This window comes from Protomyctophum parallelum (genome assembly GCF_964188405.1).
Source record: "Protomyctophum parallelum genome assembly, chromosome: 17".
In the NCBI taxonomy this organism is placed as follows: domain Eukaryota; kingdom Metazoa; phylum Chordata; class Actinopteri; order Myctophiformes; family Myctophidae; genus Protomyctophum; species Protomyctophum parallelum.
In genome coordinates this window covers 11,033,172-11,060,989 of record NC_139719.1, presented here as the reverse complement: position 1 = coordinate 11,060,989, position 27,818 = coordinate 11,033,172, and the positions used below count along the sequence as shown (strand labels likewise).

At 41.4% G+C, this 27,818-nt stretch overlaps 1 protein-coding gene across 3 annotated transcripts; it reads left to right on the top strand.

Moving 5' to 3' along the window:
* Positions 1-12,357: 12,357 nt before the first annotated feature.
* On the top strand, positions 12,358-26,680 carry adam8b (ADAM metallopeptidase domain 8b). 3 transcript variants are annotated; one of them, XM_083788245.1, is made up of 24 exons: positions 12,358-12,499; positions 12,778-12,881; positions 13,083-13,156; positions 13,276-13,351; positions 13,449-13,525; positions 14,035-14,251; positions 15,655-15,720; positions 15,836-15,898; positions 16,396-16,565; positions 16,671-16,752; positions 16,869-17,011; positions 17,635-17,821; positions 18,980-19,069; positions 20,625-20,826; positions 21,317-21,419; positions 22,727-22,892; positions 23,166-23,246; positions 23,556-23,640; positions 24,177-24,297; positions 24,413-24,572; positions 24,753-24,800; positions 25,158-25,208; positions 25,345-25,467; positions 25,589-26,680. In XM_083788245.1, the coding sequence occupies exons 1-23, from the start codon at positions 12,460-12,462 to the stop codon at positions 25,453-25,455; spliced, it is 2,517 nt and encodes an 838-aa protein (XP_083644371.1). In that variant the 5' UTR covers positions 12,358-12,459; the 3' UTR covers positions 25,456-25,467; positions 25,589-26,680. The 3 variants fall into 3 exon arrangements, with proteins under 3 accessions (XP_083644371.1, XP_083644372.1, XP_083644373.1); XM_083788246.1 differs by lacking the exon at positions 25,158-25,208; XM_083788247.1 differs by lacking the exons at positions 12,358-12,499; positions 12,778-12,881; positions 13,083-13,156; positions 13,276-13,351 and having other exon boundaries at positions 13,447-13,525; positions 15,660-15,720.
* Positions 26,681-27,818: the final 1,138 nt, after the last annotated feature.

The window sequence follows — 27,818 nt, the reverse complement described above, 5'->3', positions numbered from 1 at the left end:
GGCCCCTCCCCTTCCTACTCTCCCCCTGCCTGGCCCCTCCCCTTCCTACTCTCCTCCTGCCTGGCCCCTCCCCTTCCTACTCTCCTCCTGCCAGGCCCCTCCCCTTCCTACTCTCCTCCTGCCTGGCCCCTCCCTTTCCTACTCTCCTCCTGCCAGGCCCCTCCCCTTCCTACTCTCCCCCTCCCCTTCCTACTCTCCACCTGCCTGGCCCCTCCCCTTCCTACTCTCCTCCTGCCTGGCCTCTCCACTTCCTACTCTCCTCCTACACAGCCCGGACTGAACTCCTCCTACTCTCCTCCTACCTGAACCCACTACTCTCCTCCTACCTGACCGCGCCACTCTCCTCCTACCTGACCCACTACTCTCCTCCTACCAGACACCACTAATTTCCTCCTACCTGAGCCACTACTCACATCCTACCTGACCCGACTAATCTCCTCCTACCTGACCACACTAATCTCCTCCTACCTGATTTGAAACAGCACCATCCTATGGATATTATCTGATTTATCTCTAGGTGTTGGTGATTTGAACCAACACCGCATGTCGGGTTTGAACCGGCACACTTATACTTATACTAGGTATACTACGGATATCATCTGACTTATCCGTTGGGCCATTGAGGCACACAAACACAAACAATTTCTGGGCTGCTTTAAAGTTGTCCTTCTGGAAATCAGTGTGCAAAGCAAAGTGTCACAGTTATGACTAATGTGGGATTTGAACCCTGGACCTGTGGCTCCCAAGGACAGCCTCTCATCACACTGAGCTAACTGCTGGATACTACTACACAGCTTTTTTGTGCTATTTGATGTAAGTGTGGAAAGCAAAGTGTCACAGTAAAGAAAGACCGCTGGGAGACGCCTACTCTAGGTGTTGGTGATTTGAACACTGCATGTCTTATGTCGGGTTTGAACCGGCACACTTCTACTAGGTATACTACGGATATCATCTGACTTATCCGTTGGGCCACTGAGGCACACAAACATGGTTAATTTCTGGGCTGCTTTAAAGTTGTCCTTCTGGAAATCAGTGTGCAAAGCAAAGTGTCACAGTTATGACTAATGTGAGATTTGAACCCTGGACCTGTGGCTCCCAAGGACAGCCTCTCATCACACTGAGCTAACTGCTGGATACTACTAAGCAGCTTTTTTGTGCTATTTGATGTAAGTGTGGAAAGCAAAGTGTCACAGTAAAGAAAGACCGCTGGGACACGCCTAGTCTAGGTGTTGGTGATTTGAACACCGCATGTCGTATGTCGGGTTTGAACCGGCACACTTCTACTAGGTATACTACGGATATCATCTGACTCATCCGTTGTGCCACTGAGGCACACAAACATGGTGAATTTCTGGGCTGCTTTAAAGTTGTCCTTCTGGAAATCAGTGTGCAAAGCAAAGTGTCACAGTTATGACTAATGTGGGATTGGAACCCTGGACCTGTGGCTCCCAAGGACAGCCTCTGATCACACTGAGCTAACTGCTGGATAGTACTACACAGCTTTTTTGTGCTATTTGATGTAAGTGTGGAAAGCAAAGTGCTTTTTTGTTTGTTTGCTTGTAAGTGACAAATCCAGAATGTATTTTTCAATGTATTGTTAGTTCTTAAACATAAACTCATACAGTTCATCCCACAGTGAGATCAGCTTGAGGGTCATACGGTTGTCTGTACCTCATTTCAACTGCCGAATCTCAGGTTTGAACCAGGAACCTTCAGATCTACAGCCTAACGCTCTCCGAGCTGAGCTATTACGGCTTGAAAGTAACACATCCAGTATTTATTTTTACATTGACTGTTACTTGTTACTTCTTAAACAAAAAAACTCATAAAGTTTTTCACCCAGTGAGATCAGCCTAAGAGTCATAGGACTTTCTGTACCTCATTTCAACTGCCGAAAGCCTGGATTGAACCAGGGAACTTTAGATCTTCAGTCCAATGCTCTACCAACTGCGCTAATTTGGCTTGTAAGTGTCACATCCAGAATATATTTTTCAATTGATTGTTAGTTCTTAAACAAATAAACTCATACAGTTTTCCCCCAGTGAGATCAGCCTGGGAGTCATACGGTTTTCTGTACCTCATTTGACCTGCTGAAAACCGGTTCCATTTGTACACTGTCAAAGTAACTAACGTAATACTATCAACATCTATCTATTCTATAGTCCCTCTACAACAGTGGTTCCCAAACCTTTTCTTGTCAAGGACCCCCACATTTACACTTTATTAACCTGTGGAACCTGAACCTGAACCTAACCCTAACCCTAACCCTAACCCTAACCCTAACCCTAACCCTAACCCTAACCCTAACCCCATAAGAGAAGATTGTTACAGATCTAGCAGTGATCTAGAATGATCAATTATATTAATAAAACGTCAAAAACTGTGAAAATGAAGAAAATGAAGTTGAAGAATCACTATAAATCTAAAACAGGTCAGAGTATTTCATCCAGTTATAAACAAGGAAGTGGTCCGGGTCTGCGACCATTTGATTGGAGGAGACAATGTAAGGAGCCCTAGGATTGGCTGAAGGCAGACCGATCTGATTGGCCAAGGAATCTGTCAATCAGAATGATTGGCACGTCAAAAAACAGCACCTTCCTACTGAGTGTGTTGGGTTTGAACTAGCATAATTCTACAAGGTACTCTACAGATAACTTGTGATTTATCCGTTGGGCCACTGAGGCACACAAACATGGTGAATTTCTGGGCTGCTTTAAAGTTGTCCTTCTGGAAATCAGTGTGCAAAGCAAAGTGTCACAGTTATGACTAATGTGGGATTTGAACCCTGGACCTGTGGCTCCCAAGGACAGCCTCTCATCACACTGAGCTAACTGCTGGATAGTACTACACGGCTTTTTTGTGCTATTTGATGTAAGTGTGGAAAGCAAAGTGCTTTTTTGTTTGTTTGCTTGTAAGTGACAAATCCAGAATGTATTTTTCAATGTATTGTTAGTTCTTAAACATAAACTCATACAGTTCATCCCACAGTGAGATCAGCTTGAGGGTCATACGGTTGTCTGTACCTCATTTCAACTGCCGAATCTCAGGTTTGAACCAGGAACCTTCAGATCTACAGCCTAACGCTCTCCCAGCTGAGCTATTACGGCTTGAAAGTAACACATCCAGTATTTATTTTTACATTGACTGTTACTTGTTACTTCTTAAACAAAAAAACTCATAAAGTTTTTCACCCAGTGAGATCAGCCTAAGAGTCATAGGACTTTCTGTACCTCATTTCAACTGCCGAAAGCCTGGATTGAACCAGGGAACTTTAGATCTTCAGTCCAATGCTCTACCAACTGCGCTAATTTGGCTTGTAAGTGTCACATCCAGAATATATTTTTCAATTGATTGTTAGTTCTTAAACAAATAAACTCATACAGTTTTCCCCCAGTGAGATCAGCCTGGGAGTCATACGGTTTTCTGTACCTCATTTGACCTGCTGAAAACCGGTTCCATTTGTACACTGTCAAAGTAACTAACGTAATACTATCAACATCTATCTATTCTATAGTCCCTCTACAACAGTGGTTCCCAAACCTTTTCTTGTCAAGGACCCCCACATTTACACTTTATTAACCTGTGGAACCTGAACCTGAACCTGAACCTAACCCTAACCCTAACCCTAACCCTAACCCTAACCCCAACCCCATAAGAGAAGATTGTTACAGATCTAGCAGTGATCTAGAATGATCAATTATATTAATAAAACGTCAAAAACTGTGAAAATGAAGAAAATGAAGTTGAAGAATCACTATAAATCTAAAACAGGTCAGAGTATTTCATCCAGTTATAAACAAGGAAGTGGTCCGGGTCTGCGACCATTTGATTGGAGGAGACAATGTAAGGAGCCCTAGGATTGGCTGAAGGCAGACCGATCTGATTGGCCAAGGAATCTGTCAATCAGAATGATTGGCACGTCAAAAACCAGGACAGCACCCTAACTCAGTTACCTATTGCTATCTGCAACAACAGTCTTCCTTTGCCTGTGAGTTAGAGTTTGGAGTTGGATTTTGGCTGATATTTTTTAATCCTCCAAGTCATGAAGTACACATGTATGTCTTCCAAACCGATGAACTATAGTATGTCTTTTTTATCCTTCAAAATCATGAAAAACAACATATTATAGTAAGTCTTCCAAAACTATATACAGTTTTCTGTAACTCATTTCAACTGCCGAAACCCAGGATTGAACTAGGGACGTTTAGATCTTCAGTCTAATGCTCTTCCAACTGAGCTATTTCGGCTTGTAAGTGACACATCCAGAATGTATTTTTCAATGAATTGTTAGTTCTTAAACATAAACTCATACAGTTAATCCCACAGTGAGATCAGCTTGAGAGTCATACGGTTGTCTGTACCTCATTTCAACTGCCGAATCTCAGGTTTGAACCAGGAACCTTCAGATCTACAGCCTAACGCTCTCCCAGCTGAGCTATTACGGCTTGAAAGTAACACATCCAGTATTTATTTTTACATTGACTGTTACTTGTTACTTCTTAAACAAAAAAACTCATAAAGTTTTCACCCAGTGAGATCAGCCTAAGAGTCATAGGACTTTCTGTACCTCATTTCAACTGCCGAAAGCCTGGATTGAACCAGGGAACTTTAGATCTTCAGTCCAATGCTCTACCAACTGCGCTAATTTGGCTTGTAAGTGTCACATCCAGAATATATTTTTCAATTGATTGTTAGTTCTTAAACAAATAAACTCATACAGTTTTCCCCCAGTGAGATCAGCCTGGGAGTCATACGGTTTTCTGTACCTCATTTGACCTGCTGAAAACCGGTTCCATTTGTACACTGTCAAAGTAACTAACGTAATACTATCAACATCTATCTATTCTATAGTCCCTCTACAACAGTGGTTCCCAAACCTTTTCTTGTCAAGGACCCCCACATTTACACTTTATTAACCTGTGGAACCTGAACCTGAACCTAACCCTAACCCTAACCCTAACCCTAACCCTAACCCTAACCCTAACCCTAACCCTAACCCTAACCCTAACCCCAACCCCATAAGAGAAGATTGTTACAGATCTAGCAGTGATCTAGAATGATCAATTATATTAATAAAACGTCAAAAACTGTGAAAATGAAGAAAATGAAGTTGAAGAATCACTATAAATCTAAAACAGGTCAGAGTATTTCATCCAGTTATAAACAAGGAAGTGGTCCGGGTCTGCGACCATTTGATTGGAGGAGACAATGTAAGGAGCCCTAGGATTGGCTGAAGGCAGACCGATCTGATTGGCCAAGGAATCTGTCAATCAGAATGATTGGCACGTCAAAAAACAGCACCTTCCTACTGAGTGTGTTGGGTTTGAACTAGCATAATTCTACAAGGTACTCTACAGATAACTTGTGATATATCCGTTGGGCCACTGAGGCACACAAACATGGTGAATTTCTGGGCTGCTTTAAAGTTGTCCTTCTGGAAATCAGTGTGCAAAGCAAAGTGTCACAGTTATGACTAATGTGGGATTTGAACCCTGGACCTGTGGCTCCCAAAGACAGCCTCTTATCACACTGAGCTAACTGCTGGATAGTACTACACAGCTTTTTTGTGCTATTTGATGTAAGTGTGGAAAGCAAAGTGCTTTTTTGTTTGTTTGCTTGTAAGTGACAAATCCAGAATGTATTTTTCAATGTATTGTTAGTTCTTAAACATAAACTCATACAGTTCATCCCACAGTGAGATCAGCTTGAGGGTCATACGGTTGTCTGTACCTCATTTCAACTGCCGAATCTCAGGTTTGAACCAGGAACCTTCAGATCTACAGCCTAACGCTCTCCCAGCTGAGCTATTACGGCTTGAAAGTAACACATCCAGTATTTATTTTTACATTGACTGTTACTTGTTACTTCTTAAACAAAAAAACTCATAAAGTTTTTCACCCAGTGAGATCAGCCTAAGAGTCATAGGACTTTCTGTACCTCATTTCAACTGCCGAAAGCCTGGATTGAACCAGGGAACTTTAGATCTTCAGTCCAATGCTCTACCAACTGCGCTAATTTGGCTTGTAAGTGTCACATCCAGAATATATTTTTCAATTGATTGTTAGTTCTTAAACAAATAAACTCATACAGTTTTCCCCCAGTGAGATCAGCCTGGGAGTCATACGGTTTTCTGTACCTCATTTGACCTGCTGAAAACCGGTTCCATTTGTACACTGTCAAAGTAACTAACGTAATACTATCAACATCTATCTATTCTATAGTCCCTCTACAACAGTGGTTCCCAAACCTTTTCTTGTCAAGGACCCCCACATTTACACTTTATTAACCTGTGTAACCTGAACCTAACCCTGAACCTAACCCTAACCCTAACCCTAACCCTAACCCTAACCCTAACCCCAACCCCATAAGAGAAGATTGTTACAGATCTAGCAGTGATCTAGAATGATCAATTATATTAATAAAACGTCAAAAACTGTGAAAATGAAGAAAATGAAGTTGAAGAATCACTATAAATCTAAAACAGGTCAGAGTATTTCATCCAGTTATAAACAAGGAAGTGGTCCGGGTCTGCGACCATTTGATTGGAGGAGACAATGTAAGGAGCCCTAGGATTGGCTGAAGGCAGACCGATCTGATTGGCCAAGGAATCTGTCAATCAGAATGATTGGCACGTCAAAAAACAGCACCTTCCTACTGAGTGTGTTGGGTTTGAACTAGCATAATTCTACAAGGTACTCTACAGATAACTTGTGATTTATCCGTTGGGCCACTGAGGCACACAAACATGGTGAATTTCTGGGCTGCTTTAAAGTTGTCCTTCTGGAAATCAGTGTGCAAAGCAAAGTGTCACAGTTATGACTAATGTGGGATTTGAACCCTGGACCTGTGGCTCCCAAGGACAGCCTCTCATCACACTGAGCTAACTGCTGGATAGTACTACACAGCTTTTTTGTGCTATTTGATGTAAGTGTGGAAAGCAAAGTGCTTCTTTGTTTGTTTGCTTGTAAGTGACAAATCCAGAATGTATTTTTCAATGTATTGTTAGTTCTTAAACATAAACTCATACAGTTCATCCCACAGTGAGATCAGCTTGAGGGTCATACGGTTGTCTGTACCTCATTTCAACTGCCGAATCTCAGGTTTGAACCAGGAACCTTCAGATCTACAGCCTAACGCTCTCCCAGCTGAGCTATTACGGCTTGAAAGTAACACATCCAGTATTTATTTTTACATTGACTGTTACTTGTTACTTCTTAAACAAAAAAACTCATAAAGTTTTTCACCCAGTGAGATCAGCCTAAGAGTCATAGGACTTTCTGTACCTCATTTCAACTGCCGAAAGCCTGGATTGAACCAGGGACCTTTAGATCTTCAGTCTAATGCTCTACCAACTGCGCTAATTTGGCTTGTAAGTGTCACATCCAGAATATATTTTTCAATTGATTGTTAGTTCTTAAACAAATACACTCAGAGTTTTCCCCCAGTGAGATCAGCCTGGGAGTCATACGGTTTTCTGTACCTCATTTGACCTGCTGAAAACCGGTTCCATTTGTACACTGTCAAAGTAACTAACTTAATACTATCAACATCTATCTATTCTATAGTCCCTCTACAACAGTGGTTCCCAAACCTTTTCTTGTCAAGGACCCCCACATTTACACTTTATTAACCTGTGGAACCTGAACCTAACCCTAACCCTAACCCTAACCCTAACCCCATAAGAGAAGATTGTTACAGATCTAGCAGTGATCTAGAATGATCAATTATATTAATAAAACGTCAAAAACTGTGAAAATGAAGAAAATGAAGTTGAATAATCACTATAAATCTAAAACAGGTCCGAGTATTTCATCCAGTTATAAACAAGGAAGTGGTCCGGGTCTGCGACCATTTGATTGGAGGAGACAATGTAAGGAGCCCTAGGATTGGCTGAAGGCAGACCGATCTGATTGGCCAAGGAATCTGTCAATCAGAATGATTGGCACGTCAAAAACCACGACAGCACCCTAACTCAGGCCTCTTTTAGACGGCGACCATCTCCATATAACACGTCAAAGTCCCGTTGCGTTCTCATTTTTTCTTACCCTTTACACGAGAACGCACACGTTATGATATGATGTGCTATTATGCTATACTGTCGCTAGGTGGCGATAACGGGCTGCCAAATAGACAGGTCACCCACGTACAAGAAGAAGAAACCTTCACGCAAGCCTGCGCAACACGGCTCTGGGCGCGCCACGGGATGGTATATATTTTATAATACATTAGGCTACATAAACGCTGCTGCCGCGTCTGCCGTCTATCACAAGGCTTTTTATTTACATCATGGTTTTACATTCAACATCGCTGATGAGCAGCACTTTGTAGGCGAGGAGGGAGGCTTGTTCAGGAACTCCATTATATCATAATGATATGGCTCTGCATCAATGTAATAAACATATGCGCTGTGAGCCAACATGAGCCATGATGTCATAAGTTTTGCGGATTCACCGTTTTGCCTGTTTATATGGAGACCATAGGAAACGGTGTTCTGAATGATTTCCACTCTGGAAGGCGGTTTCACTTTGATGCGTTTTCACCTCCTGAGAACACCGTTCTCGTCTAAATGACAGCGCTAAACGGTACTTTATTTTGCCGTTTTTTATGAACACCATCCTCGTGTAAATAGCACCTCAGTTACCTATTGCTATCTGCAACAACAGTCTTCCTTTGCCTGTGAGTTAGAGTTTGGAGTTGGATTTTGGCTGATATTTTGTAATCCTCCAAATCATGAAGTACACATGTATGTCTTCCAAACCCATGAACTATAGTATGTCTTTTTTTATCCTTCAAAATCATGAAAAACAACATATTATAGTAAGTCTTCCAAAACTATATACAGTTTTCTGTAACTCATTTCAACTGCCGAAACCCAGGATTGAACTAGGGACGTTTAGATCTTCAGTCTAATGCTCTTCCAACTGAGCTATTTCGGCTTGTAAGTGACACATCCAGAATGTATTTTTCAATGAATTGTTATTTCTTAAACATAAACTCATACAGTTCATCCCGCAGTGAGAGCAGCTTGAGAGTCATACGGTTGTCTGTACCTCATTTCTACTGCAGACTCACCATCTCCCGATCATGTGGCAGCGTTCTAACACACTGAGCCACTGGCTCGAGACAATTCACAATGCTTTTTTGTTTGTTTTCTTCTTCTGAAATTGGTCTTGAAAATAAAGATTATTTGGGGTTTGAACTCACCATCTCCCAAACATGTGGACAGTGTTCTAACACACTGAGCCACTGGCTCCAGACAATTCACTTTTTTGTTTGTAAGTGAAACATCCAGAATGTATTTTTAAATGTATTGTTAGTTCTTAAACATAAACTCATACAGTTCATCCCACAGTGAGATCAGCTTGAGAGTCATACGGTTGTCTGTACCTCATTTCAACTGCCGAATCTCAGGTTTGAACCAGGAACCTTCAGATCTACAGTCTAACGCTCTCCCAACTGAGCTATTACGGCTTGCAAGCAACACATCCAGTATTTATTTTTACATTGACTGTTACTTGTTACTTCTTAAACAAAAAAACTCATAAAGTTTTTCACCCAGTGAGATCAGCCTAAGAGTCATAGGACTTTCTGTACCTCATTTCAACTGCCGAAAGCCTGGATTGAACCAGGGACCTTTAGATCTTCAGTCTAATGCTCTACCAACTGCGCTAATTTGGCTTGTAAGTGTCACATCCAGAATATATTTTTCAATTGATTGTTAGTTCTTAAACAAAAACTCATACAGTTTTCCCCCAGTGAGATCAGCCTGGGAGTTATACGGTTTTCTGTACCTCATTTGACCTGCTGAATTGAAAACCGGTTCCATTTGTACACTGTCAAAGTAACTAACTTAATACTATCAACATCTATCTATTCTATAGTCCCTCTACAACAGTGGTTCCCAAACCTTTTCTTGTCAAGGACCCCCACATTTACACTTTATTAACCTGTGGAACCTGAACCTGAACCTAACCCTAACCCTAACCCTAACCCCATAAGAGAAGATTGTTACAGATCTAGCAGTGATCTAGAATGATCAATTATATTAATAAAACGTCAAAAACTGTGAAAATGAAGAAAATGAAGTTGAAGAATCACTATAAATCTAAAACAGGTCAGAGTATTTCATCCAGTTATAAACAAGGAAGTGGTCCGGGTCTGCGACCATTTGATTGGAGGAGACAATGTAAGGAGCCCTAGGATTGGCTGAAGGCAGACCGATCTGATTGGCCAAGGAATCTGTCAATCAGAATGATTGGCACGTCAAAAACCATGACAGCACCCTAACTCAGTTACCTATTGCTATCTGCAACAACAATCTTCCTTTGCCTGTGAGTTAGAGTTTGGAGTTGGATTTTGGCTGATATTTTGTAATCCTCCAAATCATGAAGTACACATGTATGTCTTCCAAACCATGAACTATAGTATGTCTTTTTTTATCCTTCAAAATCATGAAAAACAACATATTATAGTAAGTCTTCCGAAACTATATACAGTTTTCTGTAACTAATTTCAACTGCCGAAACCCAGGATTGAACTAGGGAGGTTTAGATCTTCAGTCTAATGCTCTTCCAACTGAGCTATTTCGGCTTGTAAGTGACACATCCAGAATGTATTTTTCAATGAATTGTTATTTCTTAAACATAAACTCAAAGTTCATCCCGCAGTGAGATCAGCTTGAGAGTCATACGGTTGTCTGTACCTCATTTCTACTGCAGACTCACCATCTCCCGATCATGTGGCAGCGTTCTAAGTCTAACACACTGAGCCACTGGCTCGAGACAATTCACAATGCTTTTTTGTTTGTTTTCTTCTTCTGAAATTGGTCTTGAAAATAAAGAATTATTTGGGGTTTGAACTCACCATCTCCCAAACATGTGGACAGTGTTCTAACACACTGAGCCACTGGCTCCAGAAAATTCACACTGCTTTTTTGTTTGTTTGCTTGTAAGTGACACATCCAAAATGTATTTTTCAATGTATCAATGTATTTGTACACTGTCAAAGTCACTAACTTATCATCTAGTATAGACCCTCTACAACAGTGGTTCCCAAACCTTTTCTTGTCAAGGACCCCCGAATTTACACTTTATTAGCCCGTGGAACCTAACCCTAACCCTAACCCGGCTATAATCCATGGTCAAAAACGATGAAAAACGAGGATTTGAAAAAAAGACAAAATCACTTCCAGACCATGGGCTATAGTCCATGGTGTCGGAGTGATTTTCGTCCTCAAAAATGATGAAAAACGGCATGCTACAGTTCCCTAACCCTAACCCTTGATCGTAGGAGATAGTAATGTAGGACTCTACGGATCGAGTGCTATCCAGTCATAAAGTTTGAACACTTGAAGAAACTACTACAGAAAACTGGAAACACCGCCAATGTGGCGCACTGCATCCTTTCCGTAGGAATGAACAATCGACAGCAGGTGACAACAGAAACAGGACGGAAGACAATGAGGACGGACACAAGTGTGGCCTGATAATTTGCCCAGCTGGTACCCACTTAAGGCCCAATCAGATCCCAGTTCAAACCCATATAGGCAAACACAGGTGGCACACATGGTTCTGAAATAAAATGGCCCATTTGGATACCACCTAAGACCCAGTTAGAAACCCACATAAGCCCATATGGGCTAACACGGGTGGGCCCTTTGTGAATACTGGGTGCACGGCCCACTTGGAACCCAAGCCCATAGCCCATGTCAAAACCCAATTGGGCCCAGGTGGACATGTTAGCTGGGCAGGTTCGCCTCCCGGCCGGCCGAGGCTACACTAATATCTGAATGGTCAATATTACCGGACTTTTACATAATTGTGACATAGGGCGCGTTCGGAAATAGCGCACTGAGCGCACTGTGCAATGCAAATGAATAGGCGAGTGCGCTCCCGGTACGCATTTCCGAACGCACACACAGTGTTTCTTTCTACAAGACTACATTGCAGTATTGACACGTTTAGGCTACTTTAACTCATTTAAAGAAATGGAGTATTTTATTTTTCACCACTGGGTGGAATCAAACCAAGGATCTCAGCCTCTCACACTTTGCTAAAGACTAGAATCGATCGGAGACCGGCGAGTCGCAGTTAATCATCTGTTAATGAACTCAAAACAAGGCATATCTTTTAATCATTTGCGAGTAATGGGCTACTGCGTGTGCTGCCGCTGCGGCCCTGGCTGTGCAGCGCTCCTTTCCTTTGGGATATCGACGGTGACATCTGAATTCTGACTGAACTGCATGCCAGCCGTGACTTACCGGCAGTGTGCGAGTTCACGATAAGGAAACGACGTGACGTCAGTTTACTGGACAGTCAGGCGGGGCTTAAATGGAAGGCTTGGCTGCTTAGTTGCAGCTCCTTTATAACGCTATGGTTTACAGTTTACACTACCAGTTTAGTTAGAGCGCTTCTTTCTTACATCTATGGATAAGTGGAGTTGCAGTCAGAGCGCACCATAATGCGATACACGATCTTTTTACTATTGCTCACAACATGGGGTAAGTGCAATGACAAATAATTGTCACAACGAATTGAACGAAACAATAAACTTTACTATTCCTTAATAGGCAGGATTTCTAGAGTTGAACAATGCAATGCGTCTGGATTCTGAATTGATGATGCTTATACATTGGTTTTGCTGCACTGTTGACATGCACGAGGAAAATATTTGAAGCGATTATTGACATTGCGCCTTTTCATTAAACTTAAGCTATAATACTTGCCTACATTAAAATGTGTAAATACGCTCATATTCCTTTGTGTATGATCTCTTCAGTCTCGCTCGTACGGAGCTCACGGATGCTGTCACATGTTGAGCGCTATGATGTAGTGAGACCTCAAAGACTGCACGGCAGACACAAAAGCCTGTCTCCAAACCAGGTATTTGACCCAATTATTGAATGACTTGGAGTCATGTTATGCTGATTATAGCCTAAAGCCTACTATAGGCTATACTACATACATTAGGCCTACAATAATTCTAACGACATGGACCAGACTCAGGGCCATAACTGTAGGCTATAATAACTGATCAAAAATAATCTGTACGCAACTAAATTCTAATAATATTATTTTTTGCAGATTTATCCTGATGTTATTGGATACGAATTGACAATTGAAGGAAGGAACCATAGAATTAGTCTTGAGAAAAATAGGTAAGATCAATATTTAACCATAATCATTTAATTTGATATTAAACCACTTCCAATCCAACATGGTCATGTTTGCAGTTTGACTGAAGCAAATGAGTAAATAAATGAAACTTCTGTCACAGGGATCTCCTAGGGAGAGATTACATTGAAACACATTATTCAGAAGATGGAAGACGGGTTACTAGATCACCCAAAGAGGTGAGACTCGAGAAAGCTCAAGTAAGATTTATCACAGCAATATATGAATTACATTTAAATGTATTTGAATTAACATGATGACACTCATCCCATCTAGGATCACTGCTATTATCATGGTCATATTGAGGGCACTGAGGATTCATCAGTTAGTGTGGGGATTTGTTCTGGGATTAGGTAAGAATTCAGAGAACATATGCATTGTAAACTTGAACTTTCCCTGTGTATGGCATTTCTCTGGTGGCAGCACATTGCTGTTATATCTGCTTAACTTAGAATGTTTGAGAACTTGTGTTTAAAATCCATTCCTGCATGCTGCTTTTTGAGCTTTAGAGATTTATTTCTTGAGCCGAGCTGTTGAAGTCCAATTTTTCTGCATGCTTTCGATTAAGCAGAATTCAGAAATGTACTCAATGTAGAAAATCTACTCAAATTAAACTAAAATAAAATACATTATTCATTAAACCATTCTGGGCGGGCACCCATTTTGGTGTTAGCATCATGTTATGCTTTATCTATTGAAAAATAGCAGATCTACAAGCTCATATCGCGCCACCGAGTGGCGCGATATGAGCTTGTAGGTCTGCTATTTTTGAAAAATCGAACGACTGACATTTTTTTAATCTGATCTCAGGTCAGAATGGGTTAATGGGTCTTCCAATGCGGTGTTCTTCTGTTGTCTGTAGTGGCTTTGTGCGAGCCAAGCAGCAGGTTTACATCATAGAGCCCCTTGGAGACCGTGATGATGACGACCATGCAGTTTATAGACAGGAGCAGCTCAGAGTCAGTGGCCGCCCCAGCTGTGGCTCCTCTCCCAACACCACCAACACCACCGTCTATGACAACGACCAGGACCAGGACATGGGCCCCAAACTCTCTGGCTTGCACAAGTCTAGATCCTGGGTAGGTTTGCTTCAAGTTTTGCATATCAGAGATTACCGCATCATAACCATTAGTTCAAATTCAAGGTATAAAAAAAAAACACGTGGCATTTTTCTGGATGGCTTATTCCACACATGCATATATAACAGCAGTGGCATAAACTGCCTATAATCATTGAGAAGCAACGAATAGTGAAGAATATCTAACACAATTATATACACCATGTATCCTACAAATAGCAATACAATATTGAGATGACAGACATTCTTCCTTTTTTTGTCCTTTATAAGCATCACTTTCAGTTCCCTTTAATATAGTTTATAGTTTCTGTGTAGGCCTATTAAACAACTTCCACATTCCAATGTAGCACTATCTCTTCCCTGGGTTACACATGACATGACCTAACAGCATTTAATAATTGTTAAATAAAATAACTACCAACACATACCAGAGTAACACAGGGTATAATAATTAAATAAGGGAGATTAACTGGTTCTGGTGCTGCTCGCACCCAGTACAAAACACATGGACATCAAGGTCATGGCACAACGCTCCTTCAGGACATGATCCATTCTCAGTCACATCCCTTACTCACACTAAGATCATACAGGAAATGTGTTGGTCCCTTACTTTAAACACCCTAGCATCGTAGACTCTTGGCTCCCAAACTCCCAAGCTGTGGAATAAAGTCAATAAACTCCCCCTCACAGTCAGGATTGCAGACTCACTTCACACATTTTCCACTGCAGTTTGAAAACTCATCACTTCAGATACCAACTCATCCCCTATAGCACTCCACTTTCCTTCTATCCCTTCTTGTCGCCTATTTTGATAGATGCTAGTTATACTACGCAGATATGTTTGGTTGTTCGCATAGGTTTTTTAATATTTAGATTTTATTTATATATTTTTCTTGACTACAATGCTGACAACTAACTGATATGTTGCTACTCAAAACAAAAGCGTGATGGCTACTCAAAGGCAAAGCAAGGGTGTTGCATGCCTACTCAAAGCAGAAGTGTGATGCATGCCAACTCAAAGCCAAAGAGTGTGATATAGTGGTCTGAGGTAAAACTGCTGGCAGGAAGAAAGTCTGCGATTTCATAATGACACAATTTACAATTTAGCCAGCAGCAGCCTTCTACCCAGAAGTTCCCAGAACCACTAGCGGGTCTGTCTTCACGTCACGCATCCTTGTAAAACATGTTTTTGTTTTTTGTTCCACACAACCTGTTTGCATGCCTGCTCATGCCATTTACTCTGATCTTGCCCTTGTAAGTTGCTTTGGAGCACGTCTACTAAATGCCTCAATTGTAATTGTAAATAGCCTCTGATGAGGATGCTTTCAATAGCGCAACGATATAATTTAATTAAGACAATATAATATAATATAATGACAGACCTTTCCTTGTGTCTTCTTTTAGAACAGTAAACCTATTGCAGGGCCTCAGCGGTTTGTTGAGTTGTTCTTGGTGGTGGACAATGCAGAGGTAAATATAAATATAATTATAAATATAATTATTCACAGCCTTCAAGTTCATCGGTGTACTAGTGATGATGTGATTCTACTTTTGTCTTCTCTCCATTTTCTTTTTATACCTCCAGTATAAGCGCTATGGCAGCCAGACCAAAGCTCGAATGCTGGGAGTTGTGAACCATATTGACAAGGTATAGCTTTTCGATTTAGTTAATGCAGTTGTCTGGTTATGTGCCAATAGTGCTCTTAGCTAACTGCTTCTTACGTCGGGATAACGCTCTACATGTCCCAAACTCTTCTCCCTTCTGGCTCCAAAACTACGGAACGCACTTCCCAATGCAATCAGAACTGCAGACTCACTCCCAACCTTCCGCCGTAGTCTGAAAACTCACCTCTTCTTGTCCCGTAGCACAGGCTAAATTTATGTGATTTAGATTTATAATTTAGCATCTTATTAGATTGATTATTTTATTATTATTAGATCTACTGTTGGACAGTTATTAGGTTCTTATCTTGCTTGTGATTTTTGATGACTATTTCTATGTATTTGATGTATTTCTATTCATTTGATGTATTACCTTGTATTGTTCTTGCTTACTGTAAATCACTCTGGATTAAGAGCATCTGCTAAATGTCTAAATTGTACGTTGTCACTGAACTGCATTCAATATCTCCTCCCTGGCTGAAGCTATATCGAGCCCTGAACATTCGCATCGTGCTGGTGGGCCTGGAGATCTGGACGGACGGCAACTCCTTCGACGTGGACTTCGATTCGGAAACGACTCTGGACAGATTTCTCCTTTGGCGCCAGACTGATCTTCTGAAGAGGACGAAACACGACAATGCCCAATTTGTGACGTGAGTTTCCGTTGTAGATTCAGCAATATTGCCACAAACATTGGTAAAATACAAGTCTGCTGGCCGCACAATCTGTGACCTAATATTCGATTTTTGTTTCAACAGTGGCATCGATTTTATTGGCGATACTGTCGGATTGGCAAATAAATTTGCCATGTGCACTGAAAATTCAGGAGGAATCAATCAGGTACGGTATATTAAACCCAATGCTTTATATTACTAAGTATTTAATAATACAGTGTCCCTATCCTATAACTATGGTCTGCTTCTTTGAATTAACTGGTCTTAAATCTCTCTTCTCAGGATCACCACAAGAACCCTATTGGCCTGGCTTCCACCATTGCTCATGAGATGGGACATAACTTTGGCTTGTCCCATGATGATCCAAACTGTCTGTGCGGGTCGTCGTTTAGCAGTCAGGACTGTATCATGGCACATAAGCTCCGGTAAGGCAGTCACTGCAAGGCAGAAACATTCAAATGGAAACTAGTTTTTCACACTTTTTTTTAGATTATCATAAAGATACTTTAGTTTAATCTTAAACTACATCATGATTCCATGGATGCGTATATGTTCTATTCTTTAATTCAGACCTGTTGTCTAAACCCAATTTGGACTGATGCCGATTCTAAAAATGCCTTCTAAATCCTGACCAAAATGTTCGGAAAAACTTCAAATATTCATTATAGCAGCATAATGTTTTTGTAATTTTTTTAATACTATACAGAACCCCAAGAGGGGTTCCCGTCCAGAAGGGAAGGGTTACAAAAAGGGGTTCCCGCCTATAATGGGTTAACCTCGTGAAACTAGCCTCCCTATTCTGAGGCGAACGTTCGGCAAGTATAAACAATCTAAAAACTGTGAGCTTGTAGATTGGCTATTTTTGTCGAATCGATTTTGGGGGGGGGGGGGGGGGGGGAGGAGCAGTCCAAAACTAGAGCACTGGAGGACCGCGGTCAACTAAGTATACACAAGGGTTTAAGTGGTTCAATGAAGGTTACATGAGTGGGTGATATTTGGGACTTCTCTGCACGGGCTGAACTCTCTTTGCTGTTGTGTAACCTTCCAGGACAGGAAATCAGGCGTTCCCAGAGTTCTTCAGCGGCTGTAGTGAGGAGCAGCTGGCTGAATTCCTGGAGCGAGCTCAGCCCAGCTGTCTGCTAAAGCCCACCTCGGCGAGGACCATCGACGTGGGCCCCCGCTGTGGGAATGCCCTGCTGGACCCTGGAGAGGAGTGTGACTGTGGCACCGCCGAGGTAAGCTTTGCAATGGAAGACATTCTGGTTGACTGGTTAGAGGTAGAGGAGACAAGTCCAGGTGAGCCTTGGGATTTTGTGTTAACCCATGCTGACCTGAGATCAGATTCATACGAGGTTTCCACTGGACAGTACACACACTGGTCTGATTAACCCATTCTGACCTGAGATCAGATTCTAAAAATGTCAGTCGTTCTTCGATTTTTCAAAAATAGCAGACCTACAAGCTCGTAGCGCGCCACTCGGTGGCGCGCTATGAGCTTGTAGATCTGCTATTTTTCAATAGCTAAAGCACGACATGATGCTAACACCAAAATGGGTTCCCGTTCAGAATGGGTTAACCACAAATTATTATTGCAATAAAGCAACACAAAAGGTTATGAATTATTCATCATCAGTGCTTGTGTGCACTCATTTCCCAATACAGATTGATTGATTGAGAATGTTATTAGATGTTATTAGGTACAATTCAATGAAAGTATAGGTCAATATAATATCTGCTGAGAAGATAAAACCAGAAAAAGCACTAAGACTTGTTTACATACTGGTAAGTGTCCTCCATTTTCAATTCATCAGAACATTTAAAGGCATACAAATGTCTTCTATGCAAAAAAAAAGAAAATAAATATAGCCTACACCCTACACAGTTAGAAAAACATGGAAAACATGTACAGTATAGAAAAATCACACTCGTGTGAAGTGAGCAGCTACAAATCATGCTACATTCCGTGCTTAAACGAACATACACAGTGGCTGCACCGCTCAAAACTGGGGGAGGGAGGGAGACTTTCACTTTCCTACAAGGGCCAGTTTCGAATAGCAGCCGCCCATAAGTGCTCTTTGAAGGAGTCTAGGGATTCACATTTCTTAACGGCTGTTGGTAGGGCGCCCCACATTTTAGTGGCATAGGAGCAAAATTTATTTAACCCCTTGTTTGAGCCTAATGGGACATTCTGCATAATGAGTACTTTCTACTTTTGGTACTTAAAGTACATTTTGATACCAATACTTTTGTACTTTTACTCAAGTAAAGTTTGTATTCCGAACTTTTACTTGTAATAGAGTATTTCTACATTGCAGTATTGACACTTTTTCCACCACTGCCAACATTTGAATAGCTTTGGTTTTTCATGGTGTGATTTAAATGCGTTTGTTCAGGAATGCAAGAACCTGTGTTGTGATGCCTCGACATGTCGCCTGGCCGAGGGAGCTCACTGTGCTCATGGAGAGTGCTGTGACAACTGTCAGGTACTGAAGCACTCCCATTCCCCTGCTTAATTTAATCAATATCTTCTACCGTTAACTCTTCATTTATACTGCATGAAATATATATTTTTGTTTACATTTTTAATTATGCTTTACTCTTAATCTGGGACTGACACCCAAGTACACCTAGGCTGAGAAATTTAGTCTTGGCATCTTATGCGGTCCTATCCATAAGATGTGAGTCACAATTTGAGTCTTGACTCAAAAATGGGTTATTTAAAAAGTTACTTTAGTTAGTTTATAAAGTAACTTATATTTATATAATTATAAAGAAAAAATATATATTATTTTGTGTAACGAATGCAGTTGCCAAGAGGTGACTATGGACTGTGTTGGCTACGGTAGAGTTCAGCACATACTGTAGTGTAGAGAGCATAAAGCGCTGGCCAGTCGTACAGACGCACCCTGTGGGCTAATAATTGCTGGCTAGAATTAGGAAAGAGTGAAGGTTAGATTCACTTTGAAGGGCAGATGAGGGCAATAGAAACCACAGTGCAATGGCATAGCGCAATAACAGGAAACAGGGTGGCGATAGCCGGGTGTTTCTGTGAAACGACATCCTTCCTAAAAGTTTCAAGGTCGAGAGGTGGTGTAAATAAACACTGTACAAATTCACCGTAGGTAAGCATCTAATGCATGGGTTTTCAACAGGTGGTCCGTGGACCACTGGTGGTCCGTGAAGGTGTTGCATGTGGTCCCTGACCATGCATTTAGTAATGTTGGAAAGTGAAGATTCGTATTTGAATTTATTGTATTGACCACAAGTTGAGAAACAATGCAGTAAATGATCTGGTGACAAATTATGTCGATGTCATCAGTTACTGGGAAGTCTACTCTGAACTTCCACAGAAAAGTGAGTTAGAATCTCAAGGGAAACCATACCGGATTGCCTGGTTGAGTCACCATTATAAAGAAATGTGCCCATAATCAATCGCAAGTGTCTGCTTACTCATAGTAAGTTACAATGAACAGCAACATGAGTTTAATATGGAAGGTTAATTTCTTTCCCCCACACCACGACGGTATCCCCCCTCCCAACACAACAATGGTCCCCAGGTTAATTCTCAGTCAGGGTGGTGGTCCCCAGGTTAATTCTCAGTCAGGGTGGTGGTCCCTGGTTCATAATCAGTTGAAAACCCCTGATCTAATGTGTTAAACCAGTGGTTCCCAAACTGTGGTGCGTGCACCCCTTGTGGTGCGCGAGTGCCTTCTAGGGGGTGCGCGTCATGAAAAGGCTAATGGTGGTGCTATGGTTTTATTTAAAATATATTAACATATGCCAAATATGGCAAGTATATGCAGAATATATAGCCCATGCTGCATATATATGCCATATTCAGGTTCATATATGTGCATATATGTGGATAAATAGGAAATGTATGTCTCTATATACAGTAGCTTTGATTTCCATGTGGGGGGTGCATCAGCTAGGTCGGGAGGTAACAGGGGGTGCATGGCCAAAAAGGTTTGGGAACCGCTGTGTTAAACTAACTATACCGTATGTGTTTATTTTCACCAATCCGCCTACTCTCCACAGTTGAAACAGACAGGCAGTGTGTGTAGAAAGTCCAGCAGTGACTGTGACCTACCAGAGTACTGCACTGGGGTGTCGGAACACTGTCCAGAAGACAGCTACGAGATGAACGGGAAACCTTGCAATGACCGCGGCTTCCAGGGCTTCTGCTACAACGGTCAATGTCCCACACTTCAGCAACACTGCTGGAGGCTGTTTGGATCAGGTAAGGTGCCTTATTAGTCATCTCGTAGGCCTGCCATCAGTGTCTTTAGTGTCAAATGGGGTAACCGACTGTTTATTATTATTGGTTCATCGAGAACATGTTCTAACATATTTCCTAACATACTGTGCTTACATAATGGATTGCGCAGAACACGATAAAACGTATTTGTATTGCAAGTGTAAAGAGTTTCTTAACCCATTTTGACCTGAGATCAGATTCTAAAAACGTCTTCTACAACCTGACAGTTTTCTGAAAAGCTATGTTTCTATGTCAGTCGTTCTTCGATTTTTCAAAAATAGCAGACCTACAAGCTTGTAGATCTGCTATTTTTCAATAGCTAAAGCATAACATAATGCTAACACCAAAAGGGGTTCCCGCCCAAAATGGGTTCAAAAAGAAATGTTGAAATGTCACTCAAATATCTTCTCAAATATGATTGGATGGTGCCATATATTCTGACGGACGGGACACTTCTTTTGTTTTTCTTTAGGGACTTCAGTTGGATCGGATGCTTGTTTTTACTTGAACAAAGGAGGCCGAGAGGGAGCTCACTGTGGGAGAAGCAAATATGGCTACACCCAATGCACCACACCGTACGTATCTACATATATCACGCCCCGCATCGGGTCTGAAAACACAACATGGCACTTGGACAGTGCAGAAGGGAGAAGCGTTTGGGACATGTAGAGCGTTGTCCCGACGTAAGAAGCAGTTAGCTAAGAGCACTATTGGCACATAGCCAGACAACTGCAGAAACTGTAAATCAAAAAGCTACCTTGTCAATATGGTTCACAACTCCCAGCATTCGAGCTTTGGTCTGGCTGCCATAGCGCTTATACTGGAGGTATAAAAAGAAAATAGAGAGAAGACAAAAGTAGAATCAAATCATCACTAGTACACCGATGAACTTGAAGGCTGTGAATAATTATATTTATAATTATATTTACCTCTGCATTGTCCACCACCAAGAACAACTCAACGAACCGCTGAGGCCCTGCAATAGGTTTACTGTTCTAAAAGAAGACACAAGGAGAGGTCTGTCATTATATTATATTGTCTTAATTCAATTATATCGTTGCGCGTAAAAGGGTGTTCAATAGTACTAATTTATGCAAAAACGATATTAAACTTATGAACGAGGTGTCACAAAGTCACACGACACGCACATCCTGTCCTGCTGGGTCAAAAATTCAACATTAACAGTTTCCGTGCCGCGAATGGATTACTCCAGGTTAATGTCGCTGCCGTATCGGACATACCCGCCTTTTGTTTTATGTGTTTAATCCGCCGTAATGTAATGAATCAAAAGAAAATCCGTCTTCGTCGCGGAGTATGAGACTGGATGGCTTCGCTGTGATGACGAAACCGGAAATCGTCACATGCTGTGGGCTGCTAGGGCTTCTGGGAAATTGAGGCCAATGGAAATGCATTGGTTGCAACGCCTCATTGAAACCAATCTTGTGTGCGTCTTCCGGGTGCACCAAGATGGTGGATGCTACACACAGATCATAACAAACCACGGGAGCTTTTTTTGATGGATTTTCGCGGATTAAAAGCCCAAATAATTCAGCGTATGCTCTAAAGGTAATACAACAATCTCGGCAGTGAAGGGGGGTTGATTAAAATGCGGGTTAATCGTAAAAAACAGTCAAACTGTTAAATAAGAATAGATAGAGAATATGCACATGCATGAAGTGAATAGCAAATCGTATTGAGTTTAACGTCGTTTAACGGGATCAGATGTATGGGCTGTCAAGGCCATAACTTCCGGGTATGATGATGATGTCATGTGCATAGCCTCTATTGGTGGTATTAATGTTTCAAACAGGGAGGCTCTTCCTCAGACCCATGTAAGATTAAACTCATGCTAACTTATGCCATTTACTTACCTTTTTTGCAGGAATATAAAGTGTGGATGTGTGTTTTGTGAGGGAGGAGGAGATTCCATCACAGGGAAAAGGGCCGTGTTCCAGGGGGGCAGGGGGGACTGCCTTGTGGCAGTGGACGACGACAAGACTCGGAACCTTGACATGGTTCCGACTGGAACCAGGTGTGGAGTGAACAAGGTAACATTTACACTGGAAAGGCTTTGTGAAATTCATGTAGCACTATTCATTTCTCATTTAACCATTTTCAACCTGGCGTCCAAAGTTTTGACCTGTCATTATTGGTGAAGATTTTAAAAATGTGTCAAATATCTTCCATTCTTTAAAAAAAACCTGAATGAAAATCTTTACTAGTTCACGTTGTACACTGTCATAAGTCAAAAGTATGGATAACATTCCAAGGAAAATGTCATCCTTTGGGTTAACTATATTCACACCCTTTTTCTGTTGTAGGTTTGCATTGAGAACAAATGCGTAGGTACCACAGTTTATGGTGAAAAGGACGAATGTGCCAAGAAATGCAACAATAAAGGGGTGAGTTGTGTGATTTAAAATCATTCCGATTTGACATGACCAGACCCAAGTTGCATTGACTAAAGGCTCATACATAGTCTGGATTTACGGTGGTGGGGTGACCACCGAACTACAACATGACGTCACGAGCCGCGGTGAAGAGCAAACCACCGCCACCGCTTCAGCCCTGCTCTCTGTTTTTACTCACCACCGCTCAACGTTATTTCAGCTCCGGTGGTCAGCTCACCACCGGAGCGGTGGTCACCTTACCACCGAAAATCCAGACTATGAATAGGCCTTCACTCTTGTGATTCTACTTTTATCTTTTAGGTGTGTAATCATAAGAACGAGTGTCACTGTCAACCTGGCTGGGCTCCGCCTTACTGTAATGACCAGTATGCAGACTTACCTCAAGGTAAAACATCTGACTATTCACTGGCAGGCAATTGCAACACATTTCATAAAGTTCCCACGCTCTCTGAAGATTAGCATGAATATACATGTACAGTATAACCGCATGATGAAATTTAGATACAAATCCACATTGCTTCAAAACACCCTGAAATAATGTCGCTGAATCTTGGCACTGATTGAATAAATACCTGCCTACTGAATCATGCTTTCAACAAGCTATAGTGGGAGGATGATTCAGGGTATAGGCATTCCTTCCCTTTTCTTTAGGGGTTTACTGCTTACTTTAGATCTGAGATGCAGTATGATCTGCCTGTACACTCACTCTCAGAGAGAATCCTATCTTATCTTGAAAAAAATTACTGGAATGACAACAGTTATGGCTCAATGAAGTTAATTCCTAGACTCTATGGTTAATTATAGTAGAAAAGTGCCTATAGCCTCCCTGATGTACAAGACGTTGGAAAAGCTTTCACTATTCTAGAATTACCATAAGTGGTTCATCGGAGTGTATTATCTATGTCTTATTTATTTCTGCAGACCAGAGTGCGGTGATAGCTGGAGTCTGTGCAGCAGTGGCCGTCCTTTTAGTGCTTACTCTAGTGATTGCAATACTCATGTGCTGCAAAAGAGAAAAGAGGGATAACTACACCTCTAAAAGGTATTCTAATGACTCTCACATACTGTACACGTTGGATAAGCACCCACATTTGTGGTCGATGCTTTGAACATGTCCAAAACCACATTTGTGACTTCCGTCTATTCTGTTCACTCAGGAAAGTCCACTCTGCCCCAGGGAAACTGAACCCGATGTTCCAAGAGGGAAGCACTAAGGGCAGACCTCAGATCAGTGCGCCAACTTTCATGGAGTCAACGGCGACGCAAGCCTGCACTCCTCTGATGGTTACCGTTGTACCCAGCAGAGCCGCTCCACAGGTACAGCACAATGAGCTTCTTTGTGACGTCACCATATGTTGTAAGACAAGATGCATTGGCAGTGGAAATGGTTGTGGAATGACTTCGAGCAGGACTGTTATTTAGTTCACTGATAACATCAGTAAGATCAGGTTCCTGAGAAAAGCGGATAGTGTCATAATGTCATTCTTTCTTTCTCAGCCACCAAAGACGTTTACTCCAGATTTGGCCATTTCTCACACTGTGCCGGTAAGACAGATTTTATAGTCGCATCATTCACACCTGCACTGTATGTTAACTAAAGCTCTATGGGCCCTATTGTCGCCATGCTATACCCCTTATCCATGAAGTTCTGCCTTTGTCGTTTTCATTTACTATTTTGAAAACAATTTACAATTGTTCAACTATCCGATCTACATCGACACGTTGTGAGGTTGCAGATTGGCTATTTGAACTATTAAAAAAATCTATATTCAAAATAGTAAAAGGAAAAGAAGTTTAGGGATAAGGGGTATAGCACTGGTGAAAATATGGCCGTGTGTCATCGAGTGGAATAAATCAAAATTAAATCTCTTGGTTGCCATGTTTTTGTTTCTCTCACCACAGACAAAACCACTACCTCCATCCAAACCCTTACCACCTCTGCATAATAAGCAGGTGAGTCAATTTGGTGCCTAAAAAAACATGAGTTGTCCCCGAATTGACTGACTCGCTAGCACACTAACTGGAGCAGCCTTTATCACCTGAATTGTGATTCCACTAACATTCCATCCTTGGTTTTCATTATAAAAAGGCATCCAAACCCAAACCACCCCCCGTGCCTCCAGTGAAGCCCAGCCCTGCAGGCAAAGCCTGCGCTCCTCCTGTGCCCCCAGCAAAGCCAAAGGTTCCAAGACTCACATGAAACTCTCCAAAGGTACAGCATCTCATTTTGTCAGCATGAATGATACATTCACATTTTTCATAGATTTGACTGTTGGTCTTGTGGTGACGCATATTTCAGAGATTTTACCTTTTTTCTTTTTTTTTTGCTCCAGCAAACCTCAGGGTGAGGCATGATAAGGGGCTCAGAATGGTGATTCACTGGAGCCCAGGACTTTGGAAAACTTCAGTCTGTGTTTTGAAGAGGTCTCGGATGTCCAAGGCTTCAGTAAATGTTTGGAGACAGTCTTTGATGATACAAGATCCAGTGAGTCTTGGAAAACTATTTCCCAACCACTATGGAAAAGTGGTTTGGGACAGAAAAAACAAATATTGGCAGTGAACTGCTTGGTACAGTTGTCATGTTCATTTTCTTTTTCTATTTTAAGTTATTGTCTGTAAAACATTGGGTCAACTCCCTTTGAAATGAGCATACCATTGTTTGAGTTAAGTTATCTTATTGCACTTTTACGAGGGTGAGCAAAATGGCGCTCACATACAATTGTCTTGTTTAATGTTTATTTAATGCCTGCGCTAAACATGTACAAAGCCACTTCTATGCCTTTGATGACATTCTTTTCTTTTATACAGTACTTGAAAACTAATGAGTGGTACATACTGTTTGGGACAACTTGTATTACTGTTAGTGCACTGTACGGATGGCCTTTGTATTTTTGCTGTCATTAGCTTTCACAGAGTTCAGTGTCATCGAGTCAGGAAGGGATAGTCTAGCGTCAAAGGGGCCCGATGCGGTTTGTTTTGAGAACAAAAGCCATGAGGTTGATTCATGCCTTGGAAGGAAATACAAGTCTGAGTAGCGAGGATTCCGGACAATACACCACAAACAATAATATCACTTGTGCAACAATAAGAATATTGACCTGTAGTAGCAGGCCTATGGCGCATAAATGTTATATTTATAAGGAATAATATACTTAATTGAATGTTTTGTAATTATCCTTGTGGATGCAACTTGAATTGAAATTTGGTAAATACTCAAAGAGTGTTGTTCCTCTGAACAAAAAAGGCTGTCCTTGCATGCACTTTTTTGCGGAAGTAATGATGAATTCATTGAATTGTGCACATTGCAACAACTGATTGCACAATGTTCATGTAAAACCAAATGTCATCCAAGCATTTCTTATTTTATTGTTTCTAGGAAAGTATTATTTGTACTTTTATCTTTTGTAATAAATTATGACCGATTACTTGTGTCTCCAAATTGCCGTCTAAATGATTAATGCCTGATTTATACTTGGATGCACACGGGTGTTACATTGCAAGCTTTGTAGATCTGTTATTTGTGAGTGACACCCGTGCACAGGTATAAACTCAAGCTTAAGTCTCAACAGGTCTAATTCACGTTATATGCAGTAGTCAGTCAGGCATTTTCATGCAAACCTTTCAGCAAATTTAATATCTGCAAAGACGTATAGCCGCTTTGATTACTACAAACATCACTTTACAGGCATTCATCCAGCAGCATTTCTACTACCCCGCCCAGTATAGCAAGCAGATCAGCAAACAAGTTAATCCAGATTTATGGTGCTCTGGCTCTCTTGTGAGTCAAGGAAATGGGCTGGCAGGCCGGCAGTGAGTCAGAACTCTGCTCAACTAGACACCGACCGACAGTATGAGGCCCTATCGTCATCATCTGTATCTACTTAATACTATTAGGGTTTTCAGCTAGAAACCAACCTCATTTTAGATCATTGCTGAAAGAGGGGAAGATCACATCCTATTCCATTTTGGGACAAAAATGAAAAGATTGATATCAAATGGACTGCACTTAAATCAGGAGGCCAAAGGACAAAATCAACAAGCTAGCAGGCACCTCGACTTGGGTCACACTTTCCTCCATTTGAGCTAAAATATAGACTTTTTTCCAGACTGCTTTCCTTTCAATCCATTTAAGCTATGTTCAATTATCCGAGTCAGATGTTTGCCAGTGATGACCAGATCCACAAGAAAATCAGATTTGTGTGAGGAAACTCTGTATTTGAATAGACTTCTATCAAGGGAGTTCTTTGTGGAATGCAGGCCCCAAGCAGGGGGCTGGGATCTCACTGGGAAAGAGCTGGCTGATTCAGTCTGATTCACAAACCACACAGCTATTAAAACAAGCATGGTTTTAATCACATGGATTGTTCTACAGGGCAGCTTTGTCTCAGCTTGTTTCACTCTTTGGACTCAACTTACAACTGTGGTGATACATTTCAAAGGGGGAGGTGTGAACAATGTCAGTGATCAAAATAGAAGTACACAAACCAAGTACCTTCTTTAGCTCCACATGTTATAGCTTCAATAAATTCAGTGAAACCAGTAGACTTTCCAATAGAACACATG

Bases quoted from the DNA above. Each gene is read 5' to 3' on its own strand.
- adam8b (XM_083788245.1), top strand. From the start codon at position 12,460: ATGCGATACACGATCTTTTTACTATTGCTCACAACATGGG. The intron at 17,012-17,634 runs GTAAGGCAGTCA...GTAACCTTCCAG, and splicing joins ATCATGGCACATAAGCTCCG to GACAGGAAATCAGGCGTTCC. The intron at 21,420-22,726 runs GTACGTATCTAC...CCTTTTTTGCAG, and splicing joins TACACCCAATGCACCACACC to GAATATAAAGTGTGGATGTG.